The sequence below is a fragment of the Electrophorus electricus genome, chromosome 11 (assembly GCF_041902795.1).
Source record: "Electrophorus electricus isolate QZ-2024a chromosome 11, ASM4190279v1, whole genome shotgun sequence".
Taxonomy (NCBI): Eukaryota; Metazoa; Chordata; class Actinopteri; order Gymnotiformes; family Gymnotidae; genus Electrophorus; species Electrophorus electricus.
The window spans coordinates 25,265,125-25,291,605 of record NC_137507.1 but is presented as its reverse complement, the minus strand read 5'-3'; the positions used below and the strand labels follow the sequence as shown (position 1 = coordinate 25,291,605).

Here is a 26,481-nt window from a genome sequence, read left to right as displayed (position 1 = left end):
CTAAACCAATATTTCACTTTCAATTCTCCATCTAACCCTTGGTTTATTATGCAGCAATAGCTTGGCAAATCACTACATGTAGAGGTGAGAATAATTTAGTTAACCTTACTTGTAAAATGCCATCTTTTTTTAAAACTGTTATAAAAGCAAAATAGTGGCAATCCAAGATTAAATAATAAAAATACCAAAACATAGCATTTATCCCTGACCATTGGTGAATGTGACTTGATTAAGTAAAACCAAGCCTTTAAAATGTGAAAATCTAGATTACAGAGAATTTACTCTACAGATCATTTTAAAAATGGCTATATACTAAATGAATATACAAAACTCCAATAATTTACTTTAAGGATTTAATATACAGAAATCCATGTTTTGTATATGTCAAATGTTTGAATCCTGGCTGAAATTCTATAATAGAGACAAATATATTAAATAAAAAAATAAATTAAGAAATCCATTTCTGCATGAAATTATATTACACACACACAATGAAAAAGACAATACTCTGGCCTAGACATGGACCATAATTAGAAAAAAAAAGAAAAAAAGAAAAAGCAATTTTGTGTCCCAAAGTAACAGCTAAGTTTATCCCCAGTACTCCACGATCAAGGTGAAAAGAACTATACATAACACAATCACTGTAAAGCTTTACGCAAATGTCTTGAAGGAGCATGGGATGTTTAGGCTGCTTGATTGCAGTTGGTGACAATATAAAAGTTTTAGTTTCTCATAAGTGATGGGGCTCCCTCTGCAGCTTTATTGACCTTTCACTACCCCATAAATGGTTCCAGGCTTAGAATGATCCACAGTACTGTATATGGTTGATGGGAAGTTGTCAGATCTCTAGGTAATCATAAAGAAACATAAAAGCATTATTAACATTCAGAATATCAGATTCTCTGAGCTAATGTGATAAGTGATAATAAAAATGGAGCTTTGACAATTCCTTTCAGGAAACAAAGCATGGACAAAGCAAGATTCATATCATTAACATGGAACAAATTTTATATGAACATAAATTTTTCTTTTAAAGAAATTTTGCATCAGAAATTTCTTACCGTATCTGCAAAGGTGTAATAAGTGCTGGGCAGTCTTTTGTCCACATGAGTTTCTTGTTGCTAAATATATTCAATAAAAAAAGTGGTAGGAACAAAATAATAAATTATTACTATCACACTATAATAATAATAATATGAACCATATAGTTCATGACATGCCAGATGTACAATACTCTGCACAAGGCATAACACATTTTAATCACCACTGATGCTGCAGTTATACAATTGGGCTACAGCAAATGCAATGGGCTGGAAAGACATTCACACAGTACGGAACAACATTCAACCAATTACTGATCATTAATTTGCTCACCAGGCTATTGATCTCATGCGTTTCCTATTATCTATGTAAGGTGGGCTCAAACCCAGGTCAGCTAGATGATGACACCAGCAGCCTACTAGGTGAGCAACCACGTTCTAACAATGATGGGCCCGTGTGCAGAACAGTTAGATCTTGGATCAGGTAAAACAAAAGGAAGAAACTAAACACCATGCCGAGTGTGGAAAAAGGGAGAACAAAGGAGGCCACGGGAAGAAATGGCAACCCCGATGCACTGGGGAAAACCAAACTAAAACTTCCCAAACCAAACCAGAAAACGAGGAAGAACTTGATTGGCTAAGGGAAGCCTCGGGAGAGAGACAGACTCAAGAGGGAAGGGGACGTGTAAAAACACAGACACCCTCGCAGACGAGAAGTGAGATGTGGCACACAAACCTCAATACCGGAAACTACCAGCTAAGCACTTGTGTCTTAAAACTTTGGCCCAGCACTGAATGATTGGCTCACAGGGCTTATATAAGGTCTAGCCAGCTGTTGGGTGTTAAGCCTGATTAGTGGTGTGCCTGACTCGAGGCCTTGGCCTGGCACCAACCCTTACAATCCATGCCTATATATAATGATCTCTTTCCTCTTATCTTTGCTGAACAGATTATTCTGATTGCCTGTATGAACATCAAATTTGTACCTTTTTAAGGTTTGTGCTAAAAGACTTGACTAATTAGCCTGCAAACATGATTCAAAATGGCCCAGTAATCATTTCAGAATATAAAATGTGCTTGTCTGTGTACTATTTTGCACTAATAAAAAGCCATATGCTCACATTTCTCTCATGATACAGAGGATTTGGCATAGCGTGAGTAGATCCTTCACTGTGTGGAAGTTGCACTCCTACAACACTGTACAAACTTGAAGGTCCAGATATCTCCAACCTCATGCCATTCCTTGGTCTTTCATTTTCATTCTGCAGACATGATTTAGTCAGACTTTCATAGACCATGTTGTGGGTTTCATGAAGCCTTATACAAAAGTGATAAATGCTTTCTTTAAAAAATGATGTAAAGTTTACATTGCAGTAGTAGACAGTATTTATTGGCTTTAAGTACTTCAGGAATAATACTGCAAGTTTAAATATTACCTCAACCTCTGCATACACAGTGTCACACAGTGGGGAACCTATGCCATCTAGAATATCAAATGGAAAATGAACACGTCATTCAACCAGGCAAGATGAGCTGTAGAACACAATCCTTGATTTTAAATGCTATTTTGTTCAAATAATTTACAGCCACATTACGCATCAGATACCATTACTATAATAACATCAACAGACATTTTAAAGGGAAGGGCAATTTGTTGAGATGCTGGCCATAAAGACAAGTTAACATGTACATTATTGGTATCACCCTATGGGTCCTGTGAAAGCTTTGCTTGAAAAGATATTTTTTAAGCCAAGCTGTGTTTGATGCTATTTGCACTTAGTGTACTTAGTGCAAATAGACAACTTGCAGGTTTATACATTGCTGAATGCAAGTTTGGATTGAGCTTTATGATCATTATTACAAGGTGCTTGCTTGCTCCACAGACTCAAGAAATGTGGGAAACAGCCTTTTACTTGGATGGTACAAATATTTGGAACTCATTACTCTGTAATATTTGTTATATAGCTTCTATTACCAGTTTTAAAACCAGCTCAAAATCATCTTTCAACCCTTAACAAAACACTTAATACAATTATGCATATCAGTTACAAGTTGCATGATTACTTTTTTTTTACATCATAATTGTAGTTTATTTGTACTATTTCGTAAATACAGTTGTTAAAATTCTATTCTATTACAATTCTAATCAACCAAATATTCTGAAATTCTTTTTGTAGAGAAACAAATTTCACTATTTTAAGAGACTTATAATACTAAATGTGATTTCTCAATATAATAAACATTATTTATTAGTAAATTAGTCAGTATTTGAAATTTACTCTTGTAAATACACTCCTGTAAATACAGAAATGGTGTTTAAAAGTCTGTGTCTAATATTATTTAACCAAATCATCTCTTCAAGCAATCAATCTTGCATTATTTGCTTCATTATGCAGAATGGGTTTCTCCATGAGATTGTGTATTGGAAAAAACTGAAGGTGATACCTGTTTTCTTCCTCCTAAGTTGTATGACACAACCAATAACAGTCAGAAGGAGGATAAGTGCCACACAGCTCAGTGCTATTACAATATAGAGCAGTTGGTTGGTAGGCCCTAATAGAGAATAAAATGTGTATGTTGGAGTGGAAAAATGTATGAGTACAATAAGATTAAAGAATTGGATGCATGTCTGTGTGTGTTTGGGTTTGTAGACATTTATCTGTACCTATAGAAAAACAGATTTCTTTAATCTCTTTAATTGCACTTTTTTTCCAGCTGACTGGGTTGCTGTGGTTACAGATTATAGTGCTTCCACTGACATACATGGATAGGATGATGCCTCCTGGTGATTCTATTTTCTTCTCCTCACAGACATCACTAGAGCAGTTAGAGCGGATTGTGAGGTTGTGACCACTACAAGTGAGAGTCACATTACAGGAGTCACTGCTTAGCTGGTGATGGACAGGAGTAAGGATTGGACTCTCCACTGGATCTGGGGAAGACACACACACAACCATGATTGCACTGCTGGATCACATACACTGAAAGCTCATCACCAACAAAACACACAGTTACAGAGATCATATAACTGCTGTCCTGTCATTTTAAGGTTTGAATTTTGTTCATTATTGCAACATCCTCTTGTAAATATGATTTTAAATGTAAGCACATTAAAACACATATGCAGAAAAATATACATTATTAATTGACAAAAATACTGTTGATTCAGGAATGCATTTTTTCCACTGATTACTATACTGAAAGACTTACCTAATACAGAGAGTTTGTACTGAACAATAGGGTTTTCCCCTTCTTCATCAATTGATCTTGCTATATAGACTCCACTGTCATTCTTCTGTAGGCTTTTCAGCGTCAGACTGTAGGTGTCCTTATCAAGCTTCACCCTACCGTTATAAGCACGGCCTGGTTCTACCTTATTCAATTTTTGATCATATGTCAATACAAAATATCTTCCATGCATCCATTTCAGGGTTTTGAATGGTTTTATACTGCCTTTTATGTGCAGCTGAACAGAACTGCCAACCTCCTTAAACTCATGATTGGACACTGTAGAGAAAGAGGAAATATAATCCATTTATGTTCTGAAGACTTGTAAAAAAAAAAATTATTATTATTTTTTATTTACGTAAGTGAATTGTTATATACATTTTGTAAAACATGCTTTTTAAAATTTTTTCCGTCTTCGGTAACCCTCATAAAATTTCAAAATGTTATTTTGCCTTCTGTTTTTAACAACAGAAACCTTTTAATTACATAGCTCTTTTCCCAATCTCAAGGTTGCTTTATGGATCAAATCAAGAAACATATATAGATGAAAAAAAAAAAATCAGAAAAGACATCATAAAAATAGCGAAATACTAAACACAGAAGATAAAACAACAACTGTAAAAGGTACACTAGACAGCAACAGAATTAGATGGACATAACAAAGAGCAGAAGATGATTGAGGGAGGGAGTTTAAAGTTGAGGTGCTGCAACATTGAGAGATGAATCTTGGGAATGGTGAGCAAATCCCAATTAAAAGTTTTCCAGATGTTGGAATGAACTCCAACTAATTGTCTCTAGATCAGTCTCTTGCTGTCCTCAAATGTAGAATAAAGTACCCCCTTTTCCAGGAGTACTTGAATGAGCCATACCCACTTCAAGGCACTTGACTATATTCATCAACAATCCTTTACTTACTTCCCAAACACACACTCAAACAAAGAAACCTGAACTTTACTTGTGTGTATTGCTTCTGATAGGGTCTAAGGGTATCCTAACAATCAAACCTAGTACACTAGTGTAAGGATTTCTTTCATTGAGTTAACTATTGTTCACGCTGGACATGAGCATCTGCTAAATGTACAAATAATAAATGAGAATACTGGCTGAAACATAAGGGTTGAGTAACTCAGACATACTACAAAGGAGCATGAGGATCATGGTGATGTAGAAATGTAAAAGTTATGAGTATTTTATATTGAATGCGAACAGCAACCAGTGCAAATTATAGAGGATGATGACTTATAGAGGATCTCTAACCCCGGATCCGAGATGGCCGAAGGAGATCCTGAGGGAGAACAAAGAACGCGACGCGAGGAAAGGATCTCGAGGAAAGTGAGCCGGCATCAGGAACAGGCTGAGGATTCAGGCACACCGAGCTCCCTTACCTAGCATCCTGCTAGCCAATGTCCAGTCTCTGGACAACAAGCTCGACGACCTGCAGGCCAGGATAAAGTTCCAGAGGGACATTCGGGACTACAACCTCCTCTGCTTCACCAAATTGTGGCTGAACCCAGCGGTACCAAGCTACGCCATCCAGCCAGCCGATTTCTTCGCGGTTCACAGCAAGGACAGGACGGCAGATTCGGGGAAGTTGAGAGGTGGTGGAGTGTGTGTGATGGTAAACAACAGCTGGTGCAACGATGCCAATGTTGTTACTCTCGCCCGCTCCTGCTCACCCAACCTGGAGCTGCTCGACCTCAAGTTTCGTCCTTTCTACCTTCCTCGGGAGTTCACTTCGGTCATTCTCAACACCTCAGGCCAACATGGACACTGCACTGTGGGAACTTCATGAGGCTCTCACACAGTTTCAGGTACAACACCGGGACGATGCACTTATCGTCATTGCAGATTTCTATAGCGCTAACCTTAAGCATGCAGTGCCCAACTTTTACCAGCACATAACCTTCCCCACCAGGGGAAATAGGACACTAGACCACTGCTACACCCCATACAAGGACAGCTACAAGGCGCTAGCTCATCGACCATTTGGTAAGTCGGACCATGCCACCATCTTCCTCCTACCAAAATATAAACATAGGCTGAAACGGGAAACGTTTCCCAACCAGACGCCCTGGCTGGACGAAACCATCTGCAAGACTCTGAACTCTTGCACAGCTGCCTAAAATGCGGCAATCATCAGCAGGAACATGGACGAGTACAAGTCTGCTTCATACGGAGTGCGCAGGGCGGTGAGGGAGGCGAAGCGACACTACGGGAAGAAACTAGCGTTCCAGCAGAGTGGCTCTAGAGCCCTGTGGCAGGGACTATGGACGATCACGGACTACAGGAGCCCACCCTCTGGACTGATGAGTGCGGATGAGTCTCTGGTGAATGAGCTAAACACATTCTTCGCTCGCTTCAAGGCCACATCTAGCAGCGCTAATACTAATAGCGCTAGTGCTAACAATGCTAATGGTGCTATCGGTGCAGCCAACAGCGAATGCGCAAAGCCCACCGTAGGCCAGTGACCTCTCATCATCACGGAGAGTGACATGAGGAGAGCGAATATCAGGAAGGTGGCGGGACCAGACGGCATCTCTGGTAGAGTCCTCAAAGCCTGCACAAACTAGCTAGCTCCGGTATTCACCGACATCTTCAACCTCTCCCTGACGCTCAGTATCATCCCATCTGGCTTCAAGTGATCCACCATCGTCCCCGTCCCAAAGGGACCTCGATTTTCCGGCCTCAATGACTAGTACCCTGTTGCCCTCACATCGGTTGTGATGAAGTCCTTTGAAAAGCTAGTCAGAGACTTCATCACATCTTCACTGCCAGCCTCCATGGACCCACTGCAGTTTGCATACCACAACTGCTCCACTGATGATGCAATTGCACATCTGCTTCACAGCACACTGACCCACCTGGATAAAGGGAGGGGTAATTATGTTAAAATGCTGTTTGTTGACTACAGTTCAGCACTTAACACTATCATCCCCTCCAGACTCACTATTAAGTTGGAGGATCTAGGACTGCATCCATCCTTGGGTGAATGGATCTCCAACTTCCTAACAGACAGACCACAAACAGTACAGGTGGGCAACTGTGTCTCATCCACCCTCACCCTCAGTACTGGAGCTCCTCAGAGTTGTGTCCTAAGCCCCCTGCTCTACTCACTGTACACCTATGACTGTGTGGCCACTTCCAGCTCTACCACCATTATCAAGTTTGCTGACGATACCGTCGTCATGGGCCTGATTTCGGGCAACGACGAGAGGGCCTACCTGGAGGAGATGAAACACCTGGAGAACTGGTGCCAGGAAAATAATCTCCTCCTGAACATCAGCAAGACACACCAACTCCCTGGCAAAGAAGGCTTGTCAGCATCTTTACCACCTCAGATGCCTAAGAGACTTCAGACTGCCCTCCAAGGTGCTGTGGAACTTCTACACCTGCACTATTGAGAGCATCCTCATGGGGAACATCACAGCCTGGTTTGGGAACAGCACCAAGCAGGACAGACAAGCACTCCAGAGGGTGATGCATTCAGCAGAGCGCATCATTCATACGGAACTTCCTGACTGGCAGACTATCTATCAAAAGCAGTGCCAGACCAAAGCCTGGCGGATTGTGAAGGACCCCACCCCATCCCAACAATAGGCTATTCCCTTTGTTGAGGTCAGGGAAGTACTTTCGCTCCCTGAAGACCAACACAGAGAGACTGAAGAGGAGCGTCTTCCTGCAGACCATTTGGGCCCTGAATTAGGGCAGCTGATGAACTGTGGGGACCACTCTGTGCACTGCGTATGATGTCAATAACATCATAAAAGACTGCAATAAGTGTAAATTGTAAACTGTAAATTGCAACTGGTAATTGTACTTTTTGTATATATACATATAAATATACATTGTACATTGTGTATATATATATATACATATTATATTATACATGTATTGTATCCCTGTACCTCCTCAGCTCAGACAGAGCAGTCAGAAAAGCATTTCACTGCGAGTTATACCATGTATGACTATGTACGTGACAAATAAAACTTTGAAACTAATCTGATAATATATTGCGCATGTGTGTGAGGCTGTTTGGCAAAACTGATGCAGACATGGATATTGTTTTTAATGAAAAATTTGATTGATAATAATTTTGGATATCATGGAAAGAAAGAGGCTTATTTTAGCTGAAGTTTATGTGGAGTTGTTTGGGTGTAGTTATGAGCTAGAAGCTTAGAGACAATTCAGCGGCTTCCAGCATGGACTAGCTATGATTTTTTGCATCGCAAATCACTGGATATTTCCATACACTGCTGGAAAAATTCATAATCCTGCTACAAATTGCAAGTATAAATGAGAAAGCATACTATTTCTTTACAGTATTACAGCATTTACAGAATAACAGTATTTTCCCCAGCATAACCTTTTAGCCTAATATCAATGAAGCTAATATTTTTATCCCTTAACCATGAAGCTATAATGAAGCTAATATTGTATTTAGTAAGTTGTTAAACATGGTTGTAATGTTTAACAAAAACATACTGCACACTGATGACTTTGTGTGCATTTGGAGAGGTTTTTGAGCACCTTGGAGATGTCTGACACCTAGTGGAAAATACTGTGTACCTCCTGAGTAATTTCATGTATATGCTCAAAATTGTTCATTTTACTGGACAAGACCATGGTGAATCAGGAAATGAAGCACATGACTGAAAATGAATCTCCATCATCCAAATACATATTATAAACCCCCAAAATAGAATACAAGTACACATCATTCACATACAAGAACAAATCATTCAAAAATGTGTTTAAAACTGGAGGTGCACTTAGCAGTTAATTGAGGTAGAACAAATTTTCTTGCAATTAGGTTTTTGTGGATGTGAGATACAATACTGTGGAAGGAAGATGTGGATTTTTGGCGCTGTGCTTTGGCTGTTTGTGGTTGCAGTCAGTATGGAACAGTTTCATGCACAGGCATTTTTAGTTGCACTTTCACATGAATCATCTTTTCAAGCAGTGTTTTTTTTTTTTTTTTGCAGACTGCTAGGTTCCGGTAGAGTAAAAATAAATGTAGACCCACATCACCTCAAAGCAAAAGGTTTCCATTCTCTGTCACTGCAATAGATGTCAATACTGTCCATGAGTTTTATTTAAAAAAACAAACAAACTAAAAAAGCAAAAAAATATTTTGCTAAAATCTTACTAAGCATTTTAGGAACTATATTAATTTATATAGTTTGAAAATAATTTATATTTATTTATATTTATTAGTATATGTATATGTAAGACTGTTATGCTTTTCCTTATAGTATAGTTTAAAATCTGAGCTCATAGGTCTCCCAGGTAGTGCAGTTTTTGCTATACCATTGAGAGCTTGCTAGTTTAAATGTAGAGTATGCTATTGCCTTAGTTAAAAATATGCTCTCGAAGGAAATATTTGTTAACCTTCACTCTACTAAATTGGTAGCTACTATGTAAAAGTGTAAGGTATTCCTCAGTTAATGAGTCCTGGTGAAAAAATTTGTCAGATGAATTTTCATTTATTTTCCAGCAGAATCATATTTTATAATGCAAAAATTTAAGAAAAGTATAAAAATAAAACCATTTTTTGGCACTACTGAGTAATTTCATTATGTGATTAGATTATAATTCCATTTTAGCAAACATCCCCATAATGACAAAATGCCAGTCAAATGTTTATGGTATAACTTGAAAACAGGTTTGCCATTTATCTAGGGTTTAAACCTGTCTGTTATTCTATATTTAATTAGCTATATATTGTGTGTTTAGTACAAGCAGGCTAGCACCAGAGACAAACATCAATAAATACTGAATAATTGTACCAAAATGGCACTTATGAGTACTGGACAAATGATTTCAGATCACAAGTCTGTGAAACAAGCAATTACCCTAAATTGCAAGAACAGCTACTGCTATAAAAAAAGTACCTAGGTGACCGCATAACCTATAATCTGTTATTGATCAAGGTAAAGGCTAAAAGCCAAACTTTTGACTTGGCCTTACCAGGAACCATGTTCATTCCAGCACTGCTATGCCTACCTCTTCCCACCGGCATCTCCGATCTGGTTCGCCAGAGTACTAGTTACACACCTGATGACTATTTTCTCCATTACTACCTCCCTATTTAAGCCCTCCTCCCTCACACACTCTTTGTGGAGTATTGCCATTCTCATGTTGCATACCGAGCCGTCCATGTACGTGTTTGTCTGCCTGGTTTCTGAATTCTGCCTGTGCTACAGACCTCATCTACTGCCTGACCTCTGGACACCTTCCAGCCTCTGCCTCACGTTTTCGACCTCGGACTGACCTCTGAGCATGACCACCTGTCTAATTCCTTTTACCTATCTTGAAAAGCTCCAAGCCCTACAAACTCTCCCTATGAGTCCTACCTGCCCCGAAAACTAGATAAAACCTCTTGCATTGGATACTCTCCCTTGTGTGTGTGTGTGCCTTCATTACACCAGTCTCTTGATCTCAGTATTAGAAAACATATATGGGACAGAAGTAAAAACAAACAACCCTTACTCACATTTGTCCTGCATACTTTGGAATTCTGGAATACACTTTAGATTATTTTCTGCAAGAAATAACTGACAAAATGCCCTTTGTTTATGAAGACGCTTTAAAGGAACAGATTGACAATCCAATTTACACAAAATTTCAGTCACCCCAAACTTTACTTGTTTTACTAAGTCATTCCTTAAGGCAAAAGATGACTCATTTAGGAATACAACTATTTTGTTAAAATATAAAACATGAAAAGCATATCAAATCATATGTACACATAATATATAGATATGTGACAGGCATGTTCCTGATGTACATACATGGTTGTACTACAGTCATAGTATGGTAGGACGCATTGAACCATTTTGATACAAAGTCAAGTTCAGTAATCATTTCATATCAAACAGTTTATCAATTATGTGGAAAGATCTATTCAGCAGGATGGCGTTGCATACTCTTAACATGACCTGTAATTCTGTATGACACAGTGGTTTATCCTATTCATAATATAAGGACAGAAGCTCAGCTAGTCACACATCACTATTTATATCATAAGACGCATACATAGACAGATGTCGTTTAAAGGACTCTACCTGTTATTGAGGCCAAACTGCAGAGAATGAAAATCAGCTTTGCTACAATCGCCATTGCACTGGGTGTGAGCAAATTTCCTTTCTTGAGGTTTATAAACTTCTGTCAGTTTGGCTCTGAATAACAATGGGGTGCCTCCCTAAAAAGTGCCTCATTTCCATATTTAAAATGTTTACATTTCAAGATTCATGTAATGTAATGCACAGTAAAAATAATGAAATACCAAATTTAATGTCATGTTTAAGTCTTTACAAGCATGATAAAAATATCATGAATGTACAGTACAGATGAAATTTGAGAGTACAATGACATTTTAAGTTAGATGGTGGTGATGATCTTTAATACTTTATTTTCCAGAAACACTATTTCAGCTATGGATCTGCCTGCATATATGAGTCCAATTTTGATACAAACTGACCTTGTTCATGTAACAAGTCAGAAACAGGCAGGCGTTTGCGGATGCGATAAGACTTTGGCTTTCCAATCCAAAATGTAGTCAGAACACAGGCAGGTATCAAAACCAGCAAAGCAAGAACACCAGGAGAAGTACAATGTACAGATCCAAAAACTGTAGTGAAGAGAGGACAGGGCCAAAACACTATAAGTAACAGGCATCAGAACAAATGCTCAATGTGCAAGGCAATGAACCATGGCAGTACTTTGAATAGACTGCATCATTTAGAAGGCACATAAATACACTGAGTAGAATTGAAAACAGGTGGTAATAATCCAAATCTGGGGATGATGATCGAGGCATTGTAGCCTTTTTTTTGTTTGCTATGTATTTCTGGATTCTCTGTGTTGGCTCATTGACTAACGACTCTGACTGTGGATTTGTCCTTAATAATCTCACATATCTCAGCATATGCGTCCGCATCGTGATCGCTCCACATTACACACAGGTCAATACACCATGGCAAGACTGAGCACAGCAACAAGACACAATGTAGTTATGCTACATCAGCAAGGTCTCTCCCAGGCAAAGATTTCAAAGCAAATTGGGCAAAATTCAAGATGTGCTGTACAAGCTCTTTGAAGAAGCACAAAGAAATTAGCAACATTGAGAACCGTAGACGCAGTGGTTGACCAAGGAAACTTATATCACTTACCTTTGAAATCAGAAGATCTCCAGCAGTGCCATTAGCTCAGAACTGGCCGAAACCAATGGGAACCAAGGTACACCCATCTATTGTTTGAAGAAGTCTGGCCAAAAGTGGTCTTCATAGAAGAATTGCGACTAAAAATCCATACCTTTGACATAGAAAGAAGGTCAAGCTGAGGGCAGTGGTAGCTCAGTGGTTAAGGTGATTGACTTGTAATTGAATAGTTGCCAGTTCATGGCCAAATTGCCACTGTTGGGGCCCCTGAGTAAGACTCTTAATCCTCAAGCTGTATTCTTACATAATTGTAAGCTGCTTTGGATAGAAGTGTCAGCTAAATGCTATAACAGATGTCAGCTTTTTTGCTGATGGGATGGAGAGCAGTACAATAATGAGCATCTGCAGGCAAGAGTGAAGCATGGTGGAGGTTTCTTGCAAATTTGGGGTTGCCTTTCAGCAAATGGAATTAGGGATTTGGTCAATATTAATGGTGTCTTCAATGCTGAGAAACACAGACAGATGATCATCCCTTATGCAATACCATCAGGGAGGTGTCAAACTTGGCTGCAGCAGGGCAATGTCCCCAAACATACAGCCAATGTCATTAAGAACTATCTTTAGTGTAAAGAACAACAAGGAGTCCTGGAAGTGATGATCTACCCTAGTTCTGTTTGGAACAACCTCCCTGCCAAGTTCCTTCAAAAACTGTGTGCAAGTGTACCTAGAAGAACTAATGTTGTTTTGAAGGCAAAGTTGGGACACACCAAATATTGATTTGGATTTATCTTCTTTTCATTCAACTTTGCATTTTGTTAACTTACAAAAATATACTATGAACACTTCTATTTTTGAATGCATGGCCAGCGAATAAGGGGGCAGGGAGTTTTCTTTTAGAGTTTAGTTATTTCATCACTCTATTAAATACAAAATTAAACATTAAGGTTCAGCAATGTTATTCATTTCTGGGAATGTATGGACTACTGTTGATTTAGTGAACACAAAATAGTTCACAGTGAATTGAGCATTAAAGAGCAATAATATGCAAACTAAAATCACATATGAAAACCCACATCCCTCCAGCTTGCATTTTCAAATGAATACCTGTAGGCTATCTTTCTGTAGAGTATTAGGAATACATTTACAAAAAAACCCATCACTTCTGCAACACAGCAGACTTGGTAGAAGTGTTGCTGAATCTATGAAAACCACAATTTCACAAGTCTTGTTTGGTTCTCAACTGTTTACAGCACTTCCTTTGGAGCACAGCCTTCATTTTGAACAAGACCAAAAACAGGGGTTAATGCAATTACATTAGTCATTTACACACAAAAAACCCCCACAGATAGCAAGACCATACGAAGTTGCTCAATACATAAAGGCATGAAAACGGGAGCCTCTTAGAGCACAAACTGGTGACATTTGCTTTGAATCTGGACTGCCAGGCAAATCAGTTTGGCAGGTTGCATGCCACTCCATTAAATGACATTGTGGCATCATGGTGCAACACTGGAATTCAAATGTTTAGTGCAACTGAATACAATGGACATGCATTTCTGGTAAATTATCATTGTTTGAAATGCAAACAGTAGGCTGCAGAGTGTGGCAAAATGTAAACCCAACTGCAACAAGTGAGGAATATGAGAAGTAAGTCTAAAATAAAATGAAAAAAAAGAATAAAAGAATATGAGGTACTGTGACCCCCAAAAATGGCTCCAATAAATCCCTGAAACAACATCCTAGGTCTTTGTCCAGAAGTGTGCAGTCCTGGGAAGAGCAGGAGTGTGCTATTATCCTGAGTCAGAGTGGGCGTGGCCCTCCTGTTGGATGAACTGTGACAATAACATTTACATTTGGTTTTGCAGAACTACCCAGTGTGCCGATTAGCTGACTCACTGACTCTCATTGGTTCAATCTATACATATTCAACAGGGAGCACAGAACATCCATACTGTTGCTATGTAAATTAGCTGTAAATTACAAACAATGGTTAGTGTTTTCCAGTTGTATTTATAAATAGACATAAAGGTGGATTACATCTAAGAATTATCATTACTCATTGGATGGTGGGGAGTACATTTAAATGTTGAAGTCCTTAATCAATGACTGTTTAGAAAAGGTGACATTTTATGTTGCATGTCTCATTCTGTTATGCTATTATACAAATGTTGCAAGATCATTACCAATGATTTTTTCTCCAATAGGACAAAAAGACAAGCCACATCTGATGGATTATCTTGATCAATCTCCTTGTTACTTATCATAGTTATTGTTTTTTGTTTGTTTGTTTCTTTATTGTGGTCAAAAAGTAATGGAAGACAAATTTGAATACATGGGGACTTAAATCAATGTATGCTCAGTATGAATGTTTAGGCCTCAAACATGATAATCTTTTTTAATGATAAAATTGATTTTATGATTATAAGAAGCAGAATTCATAGCTGGATCATAGTGAAAACGATTATGCAAATGAACACATGAATGAATCTAGAACCAAATGCTATCGATTTCAAATGTGCAATAGTCAATGTGGCAGTACAGCCTGAAGATAAAAGTATCAAAGTATTCAGTATCAAAGTAATCAAAGTATTAGCAAGTAGAATTGTGTCTGGTAGTGCTGACCTTTATGGCCCTGAGTCTTCTATCTGAGGGTAGGGCTTGGGTCAGGTGCACATTGAGAGAGGATTGCAGGGTGAGAGGATTACAGGGTGAGAGGATTGCAGGGTGAAAGGATTGCAGAATGAGAGGATTACAGGGTGAGATGCAGGATGAGAGGATTACGGGGGAAAGGATTACAGTGTGAGATGTGGGATGAGAGGATTACAGGGTGAGAGGATTACAGGGTGAGATACACAATGAGAGAATTATAGGGTGAGATGCAGGATGAGAGAATTGTAGGGTGAGAGGATTGCAGGGTGAGGACAATTTGTCTGTGATCTTGCCAGCACTCTTCATAGCTCTGTTGTCTTATATATCCTCAGGTTTTGTCTTGTGATTTATAAGTAATTGATCTGGTATTTGATGGGATAATGTTACATTCTATTCCATTCACATTTTCCATAGGTTGCCCAATGTTTGACAGTGGCAACACTGAATATGAGGGTGACAATGGCAATCCTGAATACAAGTGTTGCAATGGCAATATAAACAAGGGTGACAATGGGAATACTGAATACAAGAGTGGCAATATCTATCCTACATTTTCCAATGAGGATGATGATGGTAAGGCTGAATATAAGGAGGGTGAAGCTGGCAATACTGTGTAGTGGAGAACACAGCACCCCTCGCCCCCATTCTCTCTGGACTCTAAACATTAATTGACCATAACAACTCCCATCAGGGGTTCCACTTATCAGGAAAGAGAACCCTTCACAGTTATAGCAAGTTTGAACTCCACCATCATTCAGGTTTTAACTTTCGATCAAAGAAAGGTTTAAGACTTCTGCCTGGAAACAATTTTATGACCCTCTAACCTAGCCTGGCGCTCTCAGGAGCCATAAAACCCTCTTTTAGAATTTGGGGATACTGTATATACTACATTCTGGACAGTTCAGATTTGCAATGCTTTATAAACTCGACATTATTGGATAGCTATCAGATTATAATCCTCCCTTAAGGGTGCAGCTCTTCATGGACATTCAACTGAAAACAAATTTGACTATTTTCCACTAAAGAAACTTTAATTACATATCTGACTCACTCTTTTAAGATGTGGACCCACAGTGCCATCCAGTGACTGTAACGAGATTCTCAACATGTGCAAATAGACTGCAATACCTTATTATAAATAACGTGCGATGCACAACAATTTAGAATTGTGTTTAATAGTGAGTAAGATCCAACTAATCTACAGTATACTAGTTCCTTCTCTGTCACCTTATACTGATTTTTACTTTCATGTCTTATTATTCCACAGAATTCTAGAAATTATGATACCCATGCCTTCCAATATCGTTGTAGAATGTGCATAGTAATGTTTGTAACTGTTATTAATACATTGATTGTATATTCATTACCTACATGGGCTAGCCGAGTCCACTGCCTTTTTGCGACGGCCGCAAATGTTTCTAAAAAAACTTCTCTGGGATTTCATGGAAGGCGGTGTAAGGAACGGTGGAAATCTAAATAAGTTTTAATCAAGAAGCTCTCACGAGTACAAACAAGTGCTTAGAACTGCATTTTGTGTGTATGTCATCTGCCCAGTTTAACATTAGTTTTTCTGAAATTGTTTAATTTGCTCGTCACCGCGCCATTACTTTAGTTATTTTACCTTTATCATTCATAGAGTTAAAATTAGTTCTGTTTGCCTGGCAGCAATTAATATTAATCTACTGCAAGGTCATTATCAGAATAGCCTTCATTCACAGCTAGTCAGAAAGCTGAACACCTGCAAGCACCGAGCAGGCTCGTTTTGTCTTCTTTAAATAAATCCGGACAGCTCAGAATAGCCAGGTCATTCTTTGAGCTTTGGAATTACGTATGGTTTGCTTGGGTATAAATCAGTATCATTTTCCTAAGACACAGACAGGTGATTAACTGAGCTGAACAGCTAGGACCAGCCACGTAAGACATTCCCTTTGTATTCATGTGCTCTGCTTTTGATGTCAGCCTATAGCTGCTATTCCCATAATTATTCCCATAATTCATTACATTTAATTTGGTCATTAGAAATAGGTTTCCATTATCCCCATAACTGTTTTCAGAACAAAATTAGATTCATTACTCCTTTTAGATCAAGTATTGAGTATAAAGCTGTTAAGCGTAGATCCACGCTTTCTCTTTAGAAATGAGCTTCTAAATGAGTTTAGGCTTCCCACCCTAAGGCTTTTTCCTTTAGGTGCTTCCTGTTAACATTTGGTTTGTGTTGAAGTTCTTGGTTCAATTGTTTTATTTATTTCTTTGGCATTTGTATGCTAATGATTAGTTAGTTTATTTCATATGCCTGAGACATGTCTGTATACATCACATTTTCCCTGCCATATAAAGCTAAAAGCATCAGCCTGCACTACCTGCCCCTGACCATGATGATGGACCATCAAACATTTCACCACAAGTGGAGACACAGAATACAGGTGGTACAGAGCAAGTATCACAATTACTAGAGAATACAACTCAGAGTTTCTGACACTTGCTGAGAGTTATAATGAACATCCATGCTGTTGCTACATAAATAGCTGTAAATTACACACAATGTTTAGTGTTATATATAGTTAAATAAATAAAAAACTTTGCTAGACATTAAAATGTTTATAATTGGTATCATGCAAACATTGTTGTGGGACTGCCTAATGTACTTATCATATTACTAGTGGAAAACACATTTAGAGAACTTAGCTGACACTTTTATTCAAAGCAACTTACAACTGAGTACAAGTTAAGGGCCTTGCTCAGGGACCCAACTTTGAAGTCAAGGGGCTTGAACCAGGAATCTTCCAGTCATGTTATCAGTTCTATATTAATGTAAACCCATGACATGTCCAAGCCGGTTTATTCAGATTTCAAGGTTTAGGGTTATGATAATGTTTTAGGGTTTATGATAAGGTTTATGAAACCTAGAAAATCACAAAGGCATGCTGTGGAACAGTAGTACTTTGTGTCAGAGATGCTATGTGAAAATAAGTACTAGTATTGATTCACAATCAGATGCTTGTAAATAAAGTACAAGTGAATTATACCTCAGTTTATTTCTATTTATGTCATTAAAATCTGTCCTAAAGTGAGCATTTCCAATTACACAATTACTGAAAGGTTCAGAATCCACACATACATTTAGTTAAATATATGAATAGATAACCTGTTTTCTGCTTCAGTTTCATGACACAGTAACCAAGATGAGCAATACAGTGAATACTACCACTGCACAGCTTTGTCCAGAATGTCTGGCATTTGCACTGGAGTTGTTGCTCTTCCCTGCAGACAGAAATTGGTAGGGATTCTGTTACACATATAGAACGAATAATCTAAAAACATCTTTATCGTGGCATGCAGTGAGTTTGTGTGCAAGTGCATGTGTGAACCTTTATGAAAACAGAAGGTAACGTTCTGAGTAGTGTGCTTTGAGATGGCTTTGATGCGGACAGTACAGCTGACAGTTGTGCCATTTCCATGCAGGGAAAGGTTGAGGTCTGATGACGTCTTATTTTTCGCCTCGCAGATTTCATTATAACAGCTAGTGGAGACCGAGAGACCCTGACTTTCACAGGTCACATTACAGGTGCCTTTGTTTTGCTGAGGAAGAAAATCAAGCTTCGGAGCCACTACAGGATCTGGGTACAAAAACACAAAAATAAAGTCACAAGTATGAGGTGCATGTTACACAAACAATGCCAGATGATTATAGTATATAATAGGGAAAGACAATTATCAGCTAGTGGATCTGTCAAAGCCCATAAACAGTCTTGCTCTGTGTTGGTTCAGGTAGCATTGGTGTTCTGCACAGCTTCAGGGTGACAATATAATTACCAACCTATACTGCATCATTTTAGACATGCATAACTGTTTACATTTTAGTTAATTTCCAGTGACATTTTAAACCATTTTATGGCACATTACTCAAATTCTTAATGTCCTTGTACTCTGGTGTAAATTCACAATTGGAGAAAAATGCCATTTTAATTGATAAAAATGCTGTTGATTCAGGAATGTGTTTCCAGTGAGTACCATACACCAAGACTTACCCAACACAGTGAGTGTGTGCACAACAATAATGTTTTCCCCCTCTTCATCATCTCCTTTTACTGTATACGTGCCAGCATCATTCTTAGTTAAGTTCTTCAGTGTCAGACTGAAGGTGGTGTTATTAAACTCCACTCTGCCATTATAAGCAGGAAAGTGCACCACTTCCCCAGAATTACATTTCAACATAAATTTGGAATTAAACATCCATGTAAGCTTTGCAAAATGTACATTTTTTGGCATATCCAGTTGAAATGAACTTCCAACCTCCTTAAACTCATATTTGGACACTGTAGAGAAAGCAAACAAGGCATTTAGTTTGGTTTAAAAGTAGCAATAGGACAAGTATTAATACACATTCAAACCTGCAGGTACAATGAGCCACCCGCTAAGGTGCAAAATTATTTGTAGGTCTGCATCACTTAACATGCTCCGTCTCACTGAGTTTATAAAGATACTGTAGATTAATGGCATGAAGAGGAATAGTAAGAGAGCAAGTTAAATAAATATATTTATAAATATTTAGACAAATATCTGTAAAAGCACTACTGTATCTTTTACCCTCAATAACACCACCCTAAACAAACAAAAACACACACAATGATCTCAGTTGTCAATATGCAGAATATTGCAGAAACACAAGCCAGCTGAATTTGTATAATAGTGGTTTGCAGCAATTTCACCTATAATTGAAAACTTCAAAGCATTACACATTCTCTATATTCATAAACACATCACCTTTCCAAAGAAAGGACAAAAGCCAGATAAACACGGTGATCTAGTATGTGAAACTGGTTAACATTCACATGATTACAGACAGAGGAAACATGTTCAAGTTCGGTTTATTCGTCACATACATAGTCATACACAGTATAACGCGCAGTGAAATGGTGGAGAGTGCTCTGTCCAAACTGAGGAAGAGAAACAGGGGTGCATAGAGAAAAATATATATATGCAAGATAAATATATATACTCTATGTATGTACAAAAATATATTAACAATGTATGTACAATATATGTATATTATGATTATATACACAATGTACAATGTATATGGTTGGGTATATATGTACACAATCTACAAAATGTACAAATCCATTTTGTATAATACCATAGCTACAGTTGTTGTGTAACAGGGTTGTTGTGTAACATGTGAACATTTCCTTCATTCTAATGTGTCCGCATAGCATTAGACTCACCAACCTCACAGTTTAAAGTCAAAGGAAGGAATATCAAAGGTTCTACAGAGAGTCTACATTAACAAGTGAAAAGTCAATAAAAACATGGGTCACCTGTTTGTAATTATGTCTCATTTACGCATGTATATAAACCCCTATTGTCTGTTTGATGTTACATTACAAAATTTGATGTTACAAAATTTGCTAAAATCTTACTAAGCATTTTAGGAACTATATCAATTTATACAGTTTGAAAATAATTTATATTTATTTATATTTATTAGTATATGTATATGTAAGACTGTTATGCTTTTCCTTATAGTATAGTTTAAAATCTGAGCTCATAGGTCTCCCAGGTAGTGCAGTTTTTGCTATACCATTGACAGCTTGCTAGTTTAAATATAGAGTATGCTATTGCCTTAGCTCTCGAAGGAAATATTTGTTAACCTTCACTCTACTATATTGATAGCTATCATGTAATAGTACAAGGTATTCCTCAGTTAATGAGTCCTGGTGAAAAAATGTGTCAGATGAATTTTCATTTATTTTCCAGCAGAATCATATTTTATAATGCAAAAATTTAAGAAAAGTATCAAAATAAAACCATTTTATGGCACTACTGAGTAATTTCATTATGTGATTAGATTATAATTCCATTTTAGCAAACATCCCCATAATGACAAAATGCCAGTCAAATGTTTATGGTATAACTTGAAAACAGGTTTGCCATTTATCTATGGTTTAAACCTGTCTCTTATTCTATATTTAATTAGCTATATATTGTGTGTTTAGTGCAAGCATTCTAGCACCAGAGACAAACATCAATAAATACTGAATAATTTTACCAAAATGGCACTTATGAGTACTGGACAAATGATTTCAGATCACAAGTCTGTGAAACAAGCAATTACCCTAAATTGCAAGAACAGCTACTGCTATAAAAGTACCTAGGTGACCGCATAACCTATAATCTGTTATTGATCAAGGTAAAGGCTAAAAGCCAAACTTTTGACTTGGCCTTACCAGGAACCATGTTCATTCCAGCACTGCTATGCCTACCTCTTCCCACCGGCATCTCCGATCCGGTTCGCCAGAGTACTAGTTACACACCTGATGATTATTTTCTCTATTACTACCTCCCTATTTAAGCCCTCCTCCCTCACACACTCTTTGCGAAGTATTGCCATTCTCATGTTGCATACCGAGGCTCCCATGTACGTGTTTGTCTGCCTGGTTTCTGAATCCTGCCTGTGCTACAGACCTCATCTACTGCCTGACCTATGAGTCCTACCTGCCCCCGAATACTAGATAAAACCTCTTGCATTGGATACTCTCCCTTGTGTGTGTGTGTGCCTTCATTACACCAGTCTCTTGATCTCAGTATTAGAAAACATATATGGGACAGAAGTAAAAACAAACAACCCTTACTCACATTTGTCCTGCATACTTTGGAATTCTGGAATACACTTTAGATTATTTTCTGCAAGAAATAACTGACAAAATGCCCTTTGTTTATGAAGACGCTTTAAAGGAACAGATTGACAATCCAATTTACACAAAATTTCAGTCACCCCAAACTTTACTTGTTTTACTAAGTCATTCCTTAAGGCAAAAGATGACTCATTTAGGAATACAACTATTTTGTTAAAATATAAAACATGAAAAGCATATCAAATCATATGTACACATAATATATAGATATGTGACAGGCATGTTCCTGATGTACATACATGGTTGTACTACAGTCATAGTATGGTACGACGCATTGAACCATTTTGATACAAAGTCAAGTTCAGTAATCATTTCATATCAAACAGTTTATCAATTATGTGGAAAGATCTATTCAGCAGGATGGCGTTGCATACTCTTAACATGACCTGTAATTCTGTATGACACAGTGGTTTATCCTATTCATAATATAAGGACAGAAGCTCAGCTAGTCACACATCACTATTTATATCATAAGACGTATACATAGACAGATGTCGTTTAAAGGACTCTACCTGTTATTGAGGCCAAACTGCAGAGAATGAAAATCAGCTTTGCTACAATCGCCATTGCACTGGGTGTGAGCAAATTTCCTTTCTTGAGGTTTATAAACTTCTGTCAGTTTGGCTCTGAATAACAATGGGGTGCCTCCCCAAAGTGCCTCATTTCCATATTTAAAATGTTTACATTTCAAGATTCATGTAATGTAATGCACAGTAAAAATAATGAAATACCAAATTTAATGTCATGTTTAAGTCTTTACAAGCATGATAAAAATATCATGAATGTACAGTACAGATGAAATTTGAGAGTACAATGACATTTTAAGTTAGATGGTGGTGATGATCTTTAATACTTTGTTTTCCAGAAACACTATTTCAGCTATGGATCTGCCTGCATATATGAGTCCAATTTTGATACAAACTGACCTTGTTCATGTAACAAGTCAGAAACAGGCAGGCGTTTGCGGATGCGATAAGACTTTGGTTTTCCAATCCAAAATGTAGTCAGAACACAGGCAGGTATCAAAACCAGAAAAGCAAGAACACCAGGAGAAGTACAATGTACAGATCCAAAAACTGTAGTGAAGAGAGGACAGGGCCAAAACACTATAAGTAACACGCATCAGAACAAATGCTCAATGTGCAAGGCAATGAACCATGGCAGTACTTTGAATAGACTGCATCATTTAGAAGGCACATAAATACACTGAGTAGAATTGAAAACAGGTGGTAATAATCCAAATCTGGGGATGATGATCGAGGCATTGTAGCCTTTTTTTTGTTTGCTATGTATTTCTGGATTCTCTGTGTTGGCTCATTGACTAACGACTCTGACTGTGGATTTGTCCTTAATAATCTCACATATCTCAGCATATGCGTCCGCATCGTGATCGCTCCACATTACACACAGGTCAATACACCATGGCAAGACTGAGCACAGCAACAAGACACAATGTAGTTATGCTACATCAGCAAGGTCTCTCCCAGGCAAAGATTTCAAAGCAAATTGGGCAAAATTCAAGATGTGCTGTACAAGCTCTTTGAAGAAGCACAAAGAAATTAGCAACATTGAGAACCGTAGACGCAGTGGTTGACCAAGGAAACTTATATCACTTACCTTTGAAATCAGAAGATCTCCAGCAGTGCCATTAGCTCAGAACTGGCCGAAACCAATGGGAACCAAGGTACACCCATCTATTGTTTGAAGAAGTCTGGCCAAAAGTGGTCTTCATAGAAGAATTGCGACTAAAAATCCATACCTTTGACATAGAAAGAAGGTCAAGCTGAGGGCAGTGGTAGCTCAGTGGTTAAGGTGATTGACTTGTAATTGAATAGTTGCCAGTTCATGGCCAAATTGCCACTGTTGGGGCCCCTGAGTAAGACTCTTAATCCTCAAGCTGTATTCTTACATAATTGTAAGCTGCTTTGGATAGAAGTGTCAGCTAAATGCTATAACAGATGTCAGCTTTTTTGCTGATGGGATGGAGAGCAGTACAATAATGAGCATCTGCAGGCAAGAGTGAAGCATGGTGGAGGTTTCTTGCAAATTTGGGGTTGCCTTTCAGCAAATGGAATTAGGGATTTGGTCAATATTAATGGTGTCTTCAATGCTGAGAAACACAGACAGATGATCATCCCTTATGCAATACCATCAGGGAGGTGTCAAACTTGGCTGCAGCAGGGCAATGTCCCCAAACATACAGCCAATGTCATTAAGAACTATCTTTAGTGTAAAGAACAACAAGGAGTCCTGGAAGTGATGATCTACCCTAGTTCTGTTTGGAACAACCTCCCTGCCAAGTTCCTTCAAAAACTGTGTGCAAGTGTACCTAGAAGAACTAATGTTGTTTTGAAGGCAAAGTTGGGACACACCAAATATTGATTTGGATTTATCTTCTTTTCATTCAACTTTGCATTTTGTTAACTTACAAAAATATACTATGAACACTTCTATTTTTGAATGCATGGCCAGCGAATAAGGGGGCAGGGAGTTTTCTTTTAGAGTTTAGTTATTTCATCACTCTATTAAATACAAAATTAAACATTAAGGTTCAGCAATGTTATTCATTTCTGGGAATGTATGGACTACTGTTGATTTAGTGAACACAAAATAGTTCACAGTGAATTGAGCATTAAAGAGCAATAATATGCAAACTAAAATCACATATGAAAACCCACATCCCTCCAGCTTGCATTTTCAAATGAATACCTGTAGGCTATCTTTCTGTAGAGTATTAGGAATACATTTACAAAAAAACCCATCACTTCTGCAACACAGCAGACTTGGTAGAAGTGTTGCTGAATCTATGAAAACCACAATTTCACAAGTCTTGTTTGGTTCTCAACTGTTTACAGCACTTCCTTTGGAGCACAGCCTTCATTTTGAACAAGACCAAAAACAGGGGTTAATGCAATTACATTAGTCATTTACACACAAAAAACCCCCACAGATAGCAAGACCATACGAAGTTGCTCAATACATAAAGGCATGAAAACGGGAGCCTCTTAGAGCACAAACTGGTGACATTTGCTTTGAATCTGGACTGCCAGGCAAATCAGTTTGGCAGGTTGCATGCCACTCCATTAAATGACATTGTGGCATCATGGTGCAACACTGGAATTCAAATGTTTAGTGCAACTGAATACAATGGACATGCATTTCTGGTAAATTATCATTGTTTGAAATGCAAACAGTAGGCTGCAGAGTGTGGCAAAATGTAAACCCAACTGCAACAAGTGAGGAATATGAGAAGTAAGTCTAAAATAAAATGAAAAAAAAGAATAAAAGAATATGAGGTACTGTGACCCCCAAAAATGGCTCCAATAAATCCCTGAAACAACATCCTAGGTCTTTGTCCAGAAGTGTGCAGTCCTGGGAAGAGCAGGAGTGTGCTATTATCCTGAGTCAGAGTGGGCGTGGCCCTCCTGTTGGATGAACTGTGACAATAACATTTACATTTGGTTTTGCAGAACTACCCAGTGTGCCGATTAGCTGACTCACTGACTCTCATTGGTTCAATCTATACATATTCAACAGGGAGCACAGAACATCCATACTGTTGCTATGTAAATTAGCTGTAAATTACAAACAATGGTTAGTGTTTTCCAGTTGTATTTATAAATAGACATAAAGGTGGATTACATCTAAGAATTATCATTACTCATTGGATGGTGGGGAGTACATTTAAATGTTGAAGTCCTTAATCAATGACTGTTTAGAAAAGGTGACATTTTATGTTGCATGTCTCATTCTGTTATGCTATTATACAAATGTTGCAAGATCATTACCAATGATTTTTTCTCCAATAGGACAAAAAGACAAGCCACATCTGATGGATTATCTTGATCAATCTCCTTGTTACTTATCATAGTTATTGTTTTTTGTTTGTTTGTTTCTTTATTGTGGTCAAAAAGTAATGGAAGACAAATTTGAATACATGGGGACTTAAATCAATGTATGCTCAGTATGAATGTTTAGGCCTCAAACATGATAATCTTTTTTAATGATAAAATTGATTTTATGATTATAAGAAGCAGAATTCATAGCTGGATCATAGTGAAAACGATTATGCAAATGAACACATGAATGAATCTAGAACCAAATGCTATCGATTTCAAATGTGCAATAGTCAATGTGGCAGTACAGCCTGAAGATAAAAGTATCAAAGTATTCAGTATCAAAGTAATCAAAGTATTAGCAAGTAGAATTGTGTCTGGTAGTGCTGACCTTTATGGCCCTGAGTCTTCTATCTGAGGGTAGGGCTTGGGTCAGGTGCACATTGAGAGAGGATTGCAGGGTGAGAGGATTACAGGGTGAGAGGATTGCAGGGTGAAAGGATTGCAGAATGAGAGGATTACAGGGTGAGATGCAGGATGAGAGGATTACGGGGGAAAGGATTACAGTGTGAGATGTGGGATGAGAGGATTACAGGGTGAGAGGATTACAGGGTGAGATACACAATGAGAGAATTATAGGGTGAGATGCAGGATGAGAGAATTGTAGGGTGAGAGGATTGCAGGGTGAGGACAATTTGTCTGTGATCTTGCCAGCACTCTTCATAGCTCTGTTGTCTTATATATCCTCAGGTTTTGTCTTGTGATTTATAAGTAATTGATCTGGTATTTGATGGGATAATGTTACATTCTATTCCATTCACATTTTCCATAGGTTGCCCAATGTTTGACAGTGGCAACACTGAATATGAGGGTG

At 38.0% G+C, this 26,481-nt stretch overlaps 2 protein-coding genes across 10 annotated transcripts; both read right to left on the bottom strand.

Moving 5' to 3' along the window:
• On the bottom strand, window positions 1-12,649 carry LOC113569107 (SLAM family member 9-like). 6 transcript variants are annotated; one of them, XM_035527986.2, is made up of 9 exons: window positions 11,333-11,812; window positions 10,762-10,822; window positions 4,251-4,547; window positions 3,706-3,972; window positions 3,486-3,593; window positions 2,477-2,523; window positions 2,162-2,302; window positions 1,062-1,121; window positions 1-846 (listed from the first exon to the last, which is right to left on the bottom strand). In XM_035527986.2, exons 2-9 carry the CDS (start codon window positions 10,772-10,774, stop codon window positions 760-762), a joined length of 1,020 nt encoding a protein of 339 aa, XP_035383879.2. In that variant the 5' UTR covers window positions 10,775-10,822; window positions 11,333-11,812; the 3' UTR covers window positions 1-759. The 6 variants fall into 6 exon arrangements, with proteins under 6 accessions (XP_035383879.2, XP_035383881.2, XP_035383878.2 ...); XM_035527988.2 differs by lacking the exons at window positions 10,762-10,822; window positions 11,333-11,812 and adding an exon at window positions 12,440-12,649; XM_035527985.2 differs by lacking the exon at window positions 10,762-10,822.
• A 5,025-nt stretch (window positions 12,650-17,674) lies between these two features.
• LOC145660009 (uncharacterized) lies at window positions 17,675-22,749 on the bottom strand. 4 transcript variants are annotated; one of them, XM_081723993.1, is made up of 5 exons: window positions 22,284-22,749; window positions 21,304-21,773; window positions 19,105-19,392; window positions 18,445-18,693; window positions 17,675-18,337 (listed from the first exon to the last, which is right to left on the bottom strand). In XM_081723993.1, exons 2-5 carry the CDS (start codon window positions 21,353-21,355, stop codon window positions 18,240-18,242), a joined length of 687 nt encoding a protein of 228 aa, XP_081580119.1. In that variant the 5' UTR covers window positions 21,356-21,773; window positions 22,284-22,749; the 3' UTR covers window positions 17,675-18,239. The 4 variants fall into 4 exon arrangements, with proteins under 4 accessions (XP_081580119.1, XP_081580118.1, XP_081580117.1 ...); XM_081723994.1 differs by having other exon boundaries at window positions 17,677-18,337; window positions 21,713-21,773; XM_081723992.1 differs by having other exon boundaries at window positions 21,304-22,749.
• Window positions 22,750-26,481: the final 3,732 nt, after the last annotated feature.

Excerpts from the sequence above, each read along its gene's own strand:
- LOC113569107 (XM_035527985.2), bottom strand. The coding sequence starts at position 11,387 with ATGGCGATTGTAGCAAAGCTGATTTTCATTCTCTGCAGTTTGGCCTCA. Across the intron at positions 3,594-3,705 it reads AGAAATCTGTTTTTCTATAG|GGCCTACCAACCAACTGCTC; the intron begins GTACAGATAAAT and ends ATTCTCTATTAG. Across the intron at positions 2,303-2,476 it reads CTGTGTATGCAGAGGTTGAG|AATGAAAATGAAAGACCAAG; the intron begins GTAATATTTAAA and ends TCATGTCTGCAG.
- LOC145660009 (XM_081723991.1), bottom strand. The coding sequence starts at position 22,338 with ATGGCGATTGTAGCAAAGCTGATTTTCATTCTCTGCAGTTTGGCCTCA. Across the intron at positions 19,393-22,283 it reads CAGTTTGGCCTCAATAACAG|TGTCCAAATATGAGTTTAAG; the intron begins GTAGAGTCCTTT and ends CTTTCTCTACAG. Across the intron at positions 18,694-19,104 it reads GCACACACTCACTGTGTTGG|ATCCTGTAGTGGCTCCGAAG; the intron begins GTAAGTCTTGGT and ends TTTTGTACCCAG.